Consider the following 12,654-nt stretch of genomic DNA (forward strand, 5'->3'; position numbering starts at 1 on the left):
TCATCAGTGGCCGACCTAGATTTTTCATCAAGTGAGTTTAATATATAAAAAATAAATACGCAACGAAGAAAACAACAAAAATTTTAATTAACTAAGACACATTATTACAATATTATTCTACGAGTTTTCATTTCTTGAAATCTGTTCATAATACTTTCATTAGAAATAGTATTAAATATTTTTTCTACATAAGGCACCATACAACTGCTCATTAAAAATCATCATCTATTCGATTCCTCAATTCACTCTTGATCAACTTCCTTATCGAAAAGCTCTTTCAACTGTTGCAGTGGAAACCAGCAAAAGCAATGCAAACTTTATAAGACGAAATACAACAGAATAATTAAAGTGTTTCTTTGTCTTAACTAGCTCCTCAGAAAGGTCACCAAGTCCTTTTAGATTAGAAAACCTTCCATCAACATGACGAACATCAACAATATACGTATCTAGGAGAATTCTTAGAGTAACCATTATATTTTCATCAAAATCATCAAGATATAATTTAGTCATTCTCAATATTTTGTTAATGTCAAAACTAGAAAATGAGTCAACTGGATTCAAGCAAGCAACCCCAATAAGCAAATCTATTATCACCTCATTAAAACGATGATCATTGAGTTCTTGAAGTTTCCAATCAATAATCTTAAAAAATACTTCCACACGATAGTGATGTGAGATAGTATATTCAGCAACTCTTCATCATGATCTTTCAAAATTAACATAAAACTCATTAAAATTGGATATCAAAATATCATACTTGACACAAATTGCAGACACATTCTTGATAAGTGGAACCCATTCTCCATCCCTTAAATCCTGCAATCGTTTCTTCACCACCTTAACAAGTAGAACGACATTTGCTATATCTTGTTATTTCTTCTGTAAGGATTCATTTAGATTATTTGTGATTGCTAAAATATCTTTCATTAAGTGCAATATGAAAGTAACCTCAAATGTTGACAAGTTCTGAGATATCCTGTTGCCCTAGCTTTTTCTTCATCAGATTTAGAATCAACAACAATAGTATCAAGGACATCAATAATAAAATCAAACATACTAATAAATTTCTTAAATGATTTATAGTGTGAACCCCAACGAGTATTAGCAGCTCTAGCAAAATCAAGTTCTTGATTCAAGCCTTTACCAATTTCAACCTCGCCCATATCTAGCGCCTCTTGAACTTTTTCTATTTGAGCTTGTCGAAGTTCATCCATACATTTAAAAGAACCTCCCACTACATTTAAGACATTGGAAATCAACAATACTAGTTCTACAACTTGAAGACATTTTTTAGATACACCAAAAAGAGTCAACTAAAGTTGATGAGTAAAATAGTGAATTACGTGAGCTGATCTACTTTCTTGCTGAATCAAAACTTTAAGGACACTTAGATACCTTTGCATATTGCTTGCTCCACATAGCATTGCCCTCGTATACAAGATAAACTCAAAGCATGTTGAGTAAGATAGTTAACAACTGCTTCTTTTAAACATAAAACACTAGTATCATAAACATGGACAATTCCGATATATCATTCCATAACAGATCCCACCCCATCAATATATCGCAAAACAATTATCATTTTCTCCTTACGTGACACATCACGAAATTCATCTACAAGCAATGAAAAATAGTCGTTATTGTAGACACGTAATTTTGTTTGTCCCAAAAATTAATTTCAACTTATTGACCTTCTCCCAGATATTCAACCTATTTCTATTCTTCAATATCGCATGGCTCCCACAGAGCTTAAGGAGCTGAAAGAGAAACTTAAAGATCTTTTAGATAGAGGTTTCATAAGGCATAGTGTTTCTCCATGAAGTGCCTTCATCCTATTCATGCGAAAGAAAGATGATTCTTTGCGAATATGTATTGACTATCGTCAGCTAAATAAGGTCACAGTAAGAATAAATACCCTCTTTCTAGAATAGATGACTTGTTTCATCAATTACAAGGTGCAAGTTATTTCTCAAAGATGAACCTTAGATCCGGCTATCATTAGCTTAAAGTAAGGGAGTGTGATATTCCAAAAACAACCTTTAGAACCTGTTATGGTCATTTTGAGTTCCTAGTCATGTCTTTCAAGCTAACCAAAGCTACAATAGCTTTTATGGACCTCATGAATCGAGTGTTCAAACAGTATCTAGACATGTTTGTCATAGTATTCATAAATGATATTCTTGTGTACTCCCGTAGTGAGGATGACCATGCAGATCATCTTAGAACTATCTTGAAAACTCTTACAGATCATTAATTATTCACCAAATTTAGCAAGTATGAATTTTGGCAAAGATCAGTAGCCTTTCTTGGTCATATTATTTCCGCTGACGGCATTAGAGTTTATCCCAATAAGACAGAAGCCGTAAGAAATTGGCCTAGAACTATCTCTCCATAAAAAATTAGAAGTTTCTTGGGTCTAGCTGGCTATTACCGCCGTTTTGTTGAAGGTTTCTCATCTATTGCGTCCCCTATGTCTTGACTGACCCAAAAGAAACTTAAGTTCCTGTGGTCAGATTCCTGCGACAAGAGTTTTTAGGAGTTGAAGACTCGACTCACTTCAGCCCCAGTTCGAGCATTACCCGATGGTACCGATGGCTTTTTGGTGTATTGTGATGCCTCTAGAGTTGTTTTGGGTTGTGTATTGATGCAGAGAGGTAAGGTCATAGCCTATACCTCTAGACAGTTGAAGCCTCATAAAAAGAATTACCCAACCCATGACCTGCAAATAGTCGCTGCATTTTAACATTGAAAATCTGGAGACACTATCTGTGTGGTGTTCATGTTAATGTGTTCACGAACCACAAAAGCTTGCAGTATGTATTTACTCGTGGGGAGTTGAATCTTCGTCAGAAAATATGGCTAGAGTTGCTAAAAGATTATGATATAAGTGTATTGTATCATCCGGGCAAGGCCAATGTAGTGGAAGACGCCCTTAGCAGGTTGTCTATAGGCAGTGTTGCTCATGTGGAAAAAGATAAGAAAGAGTTGGCTCGAGAAGTTCATCGTTTGGCTAGATTGGGTGTTAGGTTGGTTGATTCAGTCGAAGGAAATATTTGGGTTCAGAGTAGTTCCGAATTCTCTTTAGTTTTGGAAGTGAAGGAGAAGTAAGACATGGATCCTAGTTTGGTCAAACTGAAGGAGTCAGTTAAAGACCAAAAGGTAGAGGATTTCTCTCAAGGGGGAGATGGTGTGTTGAGATGTCAAAGTAGACTATATGTTCCATGTGTTGATGATTTGAGACAGAGAATTATGGTTGAAGCGCATGGCGCGTGATATTTTATTCATCCCGGTGCTACCAAGATGTACCACAACTTGCGGGAAATCTATTGGTGGGGTGGTATGAAGAGAGATATAGCAGAATTTGTAGCAAAGTGTGCAACTTTTCAACAGGTTAAGATAGAGCACCAAAGACCTGTTGGTACATTGTAGGAGTTCAGTATTCCTACTTGGAAGTGGGAAGTAGTGAATATGGATTTTGTGACTGGATTACCCCTTTCGCGTCATCGTTATGATTCAATTTAGGTTGTTGTAGATAGGCTAACTAAGTCAGTGCATTTCTTGCCAGTGCATACGTCCTATACAGCTGAGGATTATGCTAAGTTATATATCCGAAAGCTTGTCAGATTACATAGAGTCCCCTTGTCTATCATCTCAAATAGGGGTACTCAGTTTACTTCCCAGTTTTGGAGAGCCTTTTAAAAGGGTCTTGGTACCCGAGTTCGTCTTAGTTCCATTTTTCATCTGTAGACAAATAGTTAAGCATAGAGGACCATCCAAACTCTAAAAGATATGTTGAGGGCATGTGCTCTTGATTTCAATGGTAGTTGGGATGAGCATTTGCCATTGATTGAGTTCGCTTATAATATCAGTTATCATTCTAGTATTCAGATGGCCCCATTTGAGGCTCTTTATAGAAGGAAATATAGATCACCCATAGATTAGTTTAAAGTGGGTAAGGTCGCTTTGCTTGGGTCGGATACAGTGTTTGAAGCTATGGAGAAAGTTAAGTTGATTAGAGAAAGATTGAAAATATCCCAGAGTCGTCAGAAATCATATGCAGATTGAGAAGAAGGGACCTCGAGTTTGAGGTTGGGGATTTAGTAAATTTGAAGATTTCATCCATGAAAGGGGTGAAGAGATTTGACAAAAAGGGGAAGCTTTGTCCTCGATTTGTTAGACCTTATAAAATTCTGAGTCGTGTTGGGAAAGTAGCTTATGAAATTGAGTTACCCGTATCCTTGTCAGCCGTCCATCCGGTATTCCACGTCTCTATTCTTAAGAAGTGCATCGGTGACTCCACTATTGTAGTTTCTTTAGAAAGCTCAGATATTCAGAACGACCTTTCATATGAAGAGATTCCAGTTGAGATTTTAGATCATCAGATCTGTAGGCTAAGGAACAAAGAAGTTCCTATCATTAAATTCCTTTGGCGGAATCAGTCCGTTGAGAGTGCCAATTGGGAAGCAGAGGCAGATATGCGATCCAAGTACCCCCATCTTTTCTCTACAAGTTCGGCTTCAGCCTAAGGTACAATTCTCCCAGATTAATTCTATTTAGTTTTCAATTTTTGTTAGGTAGTCATGTTCTGTTTATACTTTTAGACCTCCTAGTTTACTCAAATATCTATCCTTATTTGAAAACGAATGTTTCCAAGCGGAATATAAAGTAACATCTCCCATTTTTTGAATAGAATTCAAACCGTTGTTATCAAGCATACAGACCGAAATCCAATGATTCCTAATCTATATATGGGTAATTATCAATTATATAGTGTTAAAATGTCCCTTTATATCAATTGAGGTCATAAAGACCTCCCAACTCAAAGACAAGTTAAGGGCGCCTCCATTGATTAAGTTTTAAACGAACATTTCAGCTTGGGTCAAATTTAAACAGCCATTACTCCTTGTACATAATGAGTTACGTTCCAAACCTTATATAAAATGAAAGATAATTGAATCTTCTTTCCAACGCATTTTGTTTCATCTTAATCCGATATCAGAGCGAAAAGTTATACTCGTTTTACTTCAACATGTCTGTCTATCAACAAATGACGACCTGAGCGGATGGGCTGTCACATATGTGACGACCTATCAGCCATGTCGTCAGCCCAAAATAGTAATTCATTAATTTCAGCTCCCAAGTGACGACCTGAGCTGATAGGCTATCACATATGTGACGACCTATCAGCCATGTCGTCAGCTCAAAATGTAAGTCATTAATTTCAGCTTCTAAGTAACGACCTGAACTGATAGGCTATCACATATGTGACGACCTATCAGCCATGTCGTCAGCCCAAAATAGTAAGTCATTAATTTCAGCTCCTTAGTGACGACCTTAGCTAATAGGCTATCACATATGTGATGACCTATCAGCCAAGGTCATCACCCTTAAAAATCAGCAATTCCCAAATGGTTTTGGATGGGTATTTTAGACTTTTCCTTCACCTCCCACGACCTAAATAATAAAAATCACGTACTTAACCATCATAAATCAGTTTTAACAACCCCTAATCCTCTTTATTCACAAAAACAAGATTAGGGTTTTCTCTTGAGTCCATCTTCCAAGAACATCAAGAATCGATTACATTCTCTTCAAGATAGTCAAGAATTCAAAGTTTCCAAACTAAGAACATAAAATTCAAAGCCATCCTCTTTAAGAAAGAAACCCAGAATTAAGCATTACAATTCAAGAATCTCAAGAAAGCATTCAAGATCATCTCCTAGAGTTTCAAAATCGAATTCTCTACATCAAACCAATTTATTAAGGTATGTGAGGTTTGAACAAGGATAAATCTTTCATCCTTGTGCCCAAAGACTTATTTTAATTATAATTTTCTGAATTATATATGATTTTCCATGAAATTCAAGTTGGGGTTTATACCCATTGTTGTTATTTACAAGCTTATGGTACTCCCAGTGATTTAGAAGTTGAATTACATGAGTTTGTTATATTTTCATGCATATTGCTGAAATTTACAGATTTTATAATGAATTATAAATGTTTATATTATCAAGCATGAATTTTGAGATGTTTTCACATGAGATTAATATATGGGTCTTTAAGCCCTATTCAAATATTGTTATTTCAAGATTGTTTGTACTAAGAGTACTTTATGATGAGATTATCCTTAGATTTTGAGAAAGATTTGACCTTTTGGTCTCAATAGATTCAAAATCCACTTTACAGATTGAGATTATAGATTTACAGTTGGTTTACATTATAAACCATTAGATTACTTTTAAAGTGAATTTTCTTGAGATTTTGAGCATGTGATCGGGAGTAGTATTTAGCACCGAGTTGGGCATGTTACTACAGTTTCATACCCCAAAATTACGTGCCACCGTATGTATAGATATTTATTTCCACTTTACATGGATGACTGAGATTGTGATCACTGAGATGAGATTATTCTATTTTGATGGCAAGGGTAGAACAGCCCTAACCTTACGGGGACTAGTCATGGGACACCATGGATGCTCACATGGTGTACGGTTAGAAGAACCTCTCAAATAGATCTCCCCCACTCTTAAAACAGTTTACTAATTTAAAGTCTTGAGATAAAGTGTTTACTCTGCAGAACAAGTTTCAGACTTCTTTTAGCTTATACGACTTGAGTAAAAGACAGGATACAGATTTCAGATCTAAGTGTAATGACTCAAAAGATTTATTCTACATGCCTTACTATTCATGATTTATGATCTTTAGATTTCAGATTTACTCAAGCTATGTAAGTCATTTACATTTAGCATGCATAATTTTACAAATTGTGATATATTGTTTACTTACTTATTGCATGCACCCCCATATACTCAGTACATCCTCAAAGTACTGATCCACATATATGTATATGTGCTACATTGTCTCCTAATGTAGGTTCAGGTGCTCAGTCTTATCAACGACAGTGATTTTTGAGCATCTCATCTACATCCATGCAGTTGGTGAGTCCTCATAGTTCGGAAACTTAGTTTTTAGATTTCCAATTTTATTATTAGATTATTTCAGACATTTTGAGTTAGCTGGGGCCTGTACCGGTGACTTTCTAGTTTCAGTCATTAGAGGCTTGTCGGACTACTAGATTCAGTTTTAGATTTCAGTTGTCGTATTCAGACCTTTCAGTATTTGTTTTATCAGATTGATAAGATTAGCATTTTTAAATATGCTCAAATTATTCAGATAGTTTTCCAAATTTATAATGATATCACATTCATATTTTCCCTATTTTGAGAATAAGAATTAGTAGAAAGCAGCCAGGGTTAGCTCAAGACTACTTGTAGTTCAGAGCACCATGTGGCATCTCGGGAACTAGATTTCGGGGTGTTACAGAATGACTGATGCGTTTAGCATGCTTGAAACTTTGTTGAGTGTACGTGGTTGATCTTTAATTCGAGTTTTTAAAAGTTGAATGGATAGCCAAGGAATTAAAATCGATTGTTAAGGGCGGGATTGAAAAAATGGATAAAAAGTGAATGTGAATTTGTTTTTATTTGTCGACTGTTGTTTAAATTGGAATAGTTGTTCATTTTGGTTAAAGTCGATAGTAGCAAGTTTTGGTCGAGAATTGGTAGGCAAACTGTAGGCAGGGTAGGCAAATTTAGGGGTTGTGGGTTATTGAATGTTTGAATATTTTGATTGGTTTTTTTTACCTCTTTTGAATTAATTTACTCATTTGACCGAGGAATGCCCCGAATTATTATATACGCGAAGGATGTTCATAATCAAGGCCCAAGGCATTGGGTAGAGCATAGTGTAGGATTAGTATAGGTTAGTGTAGGTTTATTTCAGTATATTTTATTTCGGACTGTAATAATTGAACTGGACACTATTTTTCGAACTTGTTTTATTTTGGAGTAATTTTTTGCTTTGCATGTTTGTTTGGTTTATACATCTTATAGTGTCTACTAACCGATATACTCCACGAAGTGACTGTGATTGAACCACGGGATCGAGGAGTGACTAACCCCTTCTCCTCGGTCAACAGAATTTCTTAGCCGGAATCTTTGTTCGCGCAACAGTTTTAAAGAGTCAAAATCATTTTGAAAAGAGATTTTCAAAGGTGACTTGGTACACCAGATTTATACCAAGTGGAGACTCTGAGTTTAAATGTAAATAATCTTTTTCGGGATAATTTTTTATTTTTTGTCACTTCATAATAAAAACCCTTTTCAAACTTAAAAATGAATCTTTTGGTAAAAAAAGGTGTGTAACAGTTTGGCGACTCTGCTGGGGATAACTTTCAGAATTCGAGCTTATTATTTGGAGTTGTATCGGCTTAGTTTCGCACTATAGGTGTATAGACATTATTTGTCTTATTGTTTGTATTTGTTTTATCATTGTTGAGTGCACACTTGCTACATGTTTACAGTTTTTTCTTTTATGTGTTAGTGCTTTATAACTGGCATCATGTGCATAATCGGAGTCATTTTTTCTACAACAAGTCCCGTAGTACACGTGTGTACACGACCTCTAGTTGAGTAACCCTTATTTTAGGAGGGGGAGCTGTCGAGTGTATAGAGTGGATGGAAAGCTTTCACAGCCACTATCGACCATATGATCTCCCGAATAGCCTTGTTAGTGGACCCCAGTGTAGGTTAGCCGTTAGGTCATGCTTATCTGCATCATATTGAGACCTAACAAGACCCATGTGGCCCTTTGTAGGAGACTCACCTTAAAAGCATAATTATCTGCTAAATGTTGCATCTTTGAGGGTGACATGGGTATTTGACAGACTAATTTGGGAAAAGCATATGTTAGAAGTAAAGTGTGTAGGCAAAGAAAATGTTGAAAAAAAAAAAGAGGAAAGAAAAGTGAGTAAAAAGAAAGGAGAGCTTCGTAGTTTTTCTTTTTAGAGTTCTTTATGGATTTTATTTTTCACAATCCAAAAAAATATATATCAAAAAGATTTTTACCATTTGAATTTATTTGTCAAAAACAAAGATATCTAAAAGATTTTTTTATCTTTAGGAAGCATTCATAATTCGAAAATTAAAAAAAATAATTTTTTTCAGTAGAAGATTTTTATAAAGAAAATTCAAAAAAAAGGTAGAAGTTTTGTACATTTCGTATAACGAAAATACCAAAAATATTTTTCTTTCATAGTTGTTGGTGTTATTTTATGTGATGTCAAATTGGAAACTCAAAAAGATTTTATTGATGTTGTTCATTGTCTGTGTTTGGTCATGTCTCTCAAGTTAGGGTCAATTTGTTATTTAATCCTTAATTGTCCAATCTGGACGAACTACGCACACCTGATTCTCCTCTTTCGGGGGTGAGATATGTAGGCAGCTCTTCTAGGGCTAGGTGATCTTATTTAAAAAAAATTAAAAATATTTTTTTCATTCTTTATTAGAGTAGGTTTCATATATATCTCTGAAAGAAAACCACAAAAAGATTTTCCTTTAATAGTTTCAAGTTTCATTTTTGTATGAAATTTAAAATTGAAAACCTGAAAAGATTATTTTTTTTGGTAATCATAGGTTTTCTTTTGTATAGGAAAATTCAAAAAGATTTTCTTCACTTTTCATTTAGAGTAGGTGTCATATACATTTCTAAAAGAAATCACAAAAAGATTTTCCTTTAATAATTTCAAGTTTCATTTTCGTATGAAATTCAAAATTGAAAATCCAGAAAGATTTTCTTTGGTAATCATAAGTTTCATTTTGTATAGGAAGCTGAAAAATTCAAAAAGATTTTCGTCAATTCTTTTGACAATTTGTTATTTTGTTTTATTCTTAAAGTTTCAAGGAAAAGAAAAAGAAAGAGGGTTGATCAGTCATTTTTTTGGAAAAACTTCACGAACTACGTACAACTGATTCTTCTCTTTTGGGAATAAGATATATAGGCGCCCTTCTTGGGTTCGGTGATCTTTTCAAAAGAAAAAAAAAAAGAAAAAGATTTTGAGAAAGTGTTGAATTCTAACGCATTTGTTATCTCTTGTTCAGTTAGTTTAAGGTGGTTGGTTTGTGGCATTGTGGGTGGTCCTTCACATCACACCAAGTCTAAGGAAGAGTTAGTAATGTCCAAAAATTATATAGACAATGACATCATAGATCGGACAAAGAGTCAGGAAAATGAGAATTTAAAGCAAGAGATTGTGAGACTAAGACAACAAATGATGGAAATGTACCGAGCTTTGTCCAGTGGGTTGTCTCCTCTATAATTTTCCGTTATTGGTCCTGCAAATACCTTGAGTCTTCCATCACAATTGTGAAGTCAATTTTCTAATGTTGTTGATGCACCACAACATAACTCAGAATTCACTACAAGACAAAAGCATCCCAATGCTTCCATCACTCATTCTCCAGCTCTTCTATGTAAATCTGCCACATTGATAGCACCATCTATCGTTTGTAATTTTGTTTCTCAAGCCTCTACTGAGGCTTCCATATTATCTATCCTCCCAACGGTTGTGCTTCCCCGGGCTCCTAGTGAATGCATGTTCAATACTCTTGATGATCATTGCTATATTCCTGAGGCCATATCAATGTTAATTGGACCATCAAAATTTCTTAACAAAAAGCCTAGGGATAATTTTACACTAATTGGGAAGTCGTATGCCAGTTTATTCTAGAGATTGAGAGAGTTAGGCATGATCACCCCTCTCATTGGGTGTACTCCTAATCCATATTTAAGAAATTTTGATCCTTATGTATGATGTGCATATCATTCTGATGTTTAGGGTCACAGTATTAAAGATTGTAGTGCTTTGAAAAGAGAAATAGAAAGGATGATTCATGAAAAATTGATCGTAGTGCAAAACTTTTACACTACAAAGGTCACACAAAATCCTTCATCAACACACGATAATGCACAATACGTGGGAAGCAATGAGTTGAGCATGAGAATGTAGAACTTATTTGTTGAAAGAAATATGTTGGACAGCGGTGGAAGCTCTAGTCATGCTGATATGCAAACCAGTGGCTAAGATGCTAAGCTAAACAATTGGGATGTCACTCCTTTCCTTATTTGGAAGGATTGTTGGTAGTTTATTTTGTTTTCCTTTCTGTTTTTTGAATTATTTCAGGGTTGTAGTTCGGAATCTATTTTTTTTTCTGTCATATTAGTTTAAACCTTTTTTTTAATGAAATCTGGTATCCTTATTGTTTTGTCTTATTTTATATTGTTTGTTTGTTTTCTTTACACAATACATTTTATGTCAATTTTAATGATATGACATGCTGGTGGAATTTTCAGCTAGATCTTGAAATCCAGTTTAACCATGAATTTTGAATCAAAATGCTACATTTAGAAAAAGAGCATCAGATAAAATAGGTAGAGTGTTGAGACATTTGATGACCGTGTTGAAGCCTTCTTTCAAAATTAAGGCAATCATGTCGAGAATCACAAGAATAACTTAGTCATCAATTGAAAAACATATCTCAATTATGTCAAGTAGTGGACGTGTAATTCCTATATCAAGAGAAACAGAAAGATAATCAGTTCGACGAAAGCATGGGTTATTCGATGTGAGTGATGTACAACAAAGGTAGAGTGGTATGTTGGAGAAGTAAAAAAGTAGTGACGCACATTCTCAAGTCATGTTAGTGTTGTAAAAATTGTCATGCATCTACCACTTTCATATTGTATGTTACGTACTTACATTTTTAAGGATGGATATGACGAAGGCATTTCATTCTGCTATCCAAATGTTGTGTCATCCTTTGTTTACCCTATTTGAACTTTAGTTCTATTTTCTTTCATAGCCCTCTTTTGAAATCAAGATAGAGTCAGTAAAGTTTAAAAGTGTCGAGTAAAAAATAGAGTCCAAAAAGTTCAAAAAAAGGGAAAAAAGAAAAGAAAAAGAGAAAAAATGTGTCAAAAAAGAAAGAAAAAAGAAGAGTGTTAAGAAAAATAGAGTCAAAAAAAATTTCAAAGAGAAAAAAAGAGCCAATAAAAAAAGAATTCAAAATCAAGCAAAAGAACAAGCTATCCGAACTACGCGTGACCTGATTCTCCTTTCTCGGGGGTGAGATACGTAGGTTTCCCTACTCCAGGCTTGGTCTAACCAAATAAATAATTTAGAATTGCGCAGTCAAAAGAAACTGGGGCATGAGTTAATCCTCATTGTTTGAGTCGATTCCAAAAGTTTTAAGTCCTACCCCACTTCAAGTGTCGTTTGGACCTCATTTCTAACCATATCCAAAAGCCAAGTTACAACCAAAGAAAGTCCTTCAAATCAATCTTTGAAAATGTTAAGGCTAAGCATGCAATAAATGTGATGATGCATTTAGGTACTGCTTGTCTTCTGCAGCATAAGAAACCAAGAGAGAAATAAAAAAGAGAAAGTCTTATTAGTGAAAACTCATAGGCACCATAAGGTGATGATAAGTTGAGAGAAATAAAAATGAAAGTCTTATTGGTAAAAATCCTTACGGACACCATAAGACGATGGTAAGGTAAGAGAAATAAAAATGAGAGTCTCATTGGTGAAAATCCTCACACACACTAGGATTGAGAGAAATAAAAATAAGGGAGTCACATTACCTTAGGGCAATGATGAGTTAAAAGAAAGAAAATGAGAGAGGCATGTAGCCAAAACCCTTCAAGGTGTCACTATCCAAATGAGGTTTATAAGTGAAATTGACCTAAGAAAGCAACTCAATTTCAGGGTCATCAACTCAACAACCATTGGTGGAAACTTTGGATTAAAAGATCAGG

At 34.8% G+C, this 12,654-nt stretch overlaps 1 protein-coding gene across 1 annotated transcript; it reads right to left on the reverse strand.

The window, feature by feature from the left end:
- Positions 1 to 261: 261 nt before the first annotated feature.
- LOC124887695 lies at positions 262 to 1,214 on the reverse strand. Its single transcript, XM_047397589.1, has 2 exons — positions 949 to 1,214; positions 262 to 694 (listed from the first exon to the last, which is right to left on the reverse strand). The coding sequence occupies exons 1-2, from the start codon at positions 1,212 to 1,214 to the stop codon at positions 262 to 264; spliced, it is 699 nt and encodes a 232-aa protein (XP_047253545.1).
- Between the last annotated feature and the right edge of the window lie 11,440 nt (positions 1,215 to 12,654).

The sequence above is a fragment of the Capsicum annuum genome, chromosome 10 (assembly GCF_002878395.1).
Source record: "Capsicum annuum cultivar UCD-10X-F1 chromosome 10, UCD10Xv1.1, whole genome shotgun sequence".
NCBI lineage: Eukaryota > Viridiplantae > Streptophyta > Magnoliopsida > Solanales > Solanaceae > Capsicum > Capsicum annuum.

Excerpts from the sequence above, each read along its gene's own strand:
- LOC124887695 (XM_047397589.1), bottom strand. The coding sequence starts at position 1,214 with ATGGATGAACTTCGACAAGCTCAAATAGAAAAAGTTCAAGAGGCGCTA. Across the intron at positions 695-948 it reads AGAACTTGTCAACATTTGAG|AGTTGCTGAATATACTATCT; the intron begins GTTACTTTCATA and ends ATCATGATGAAG.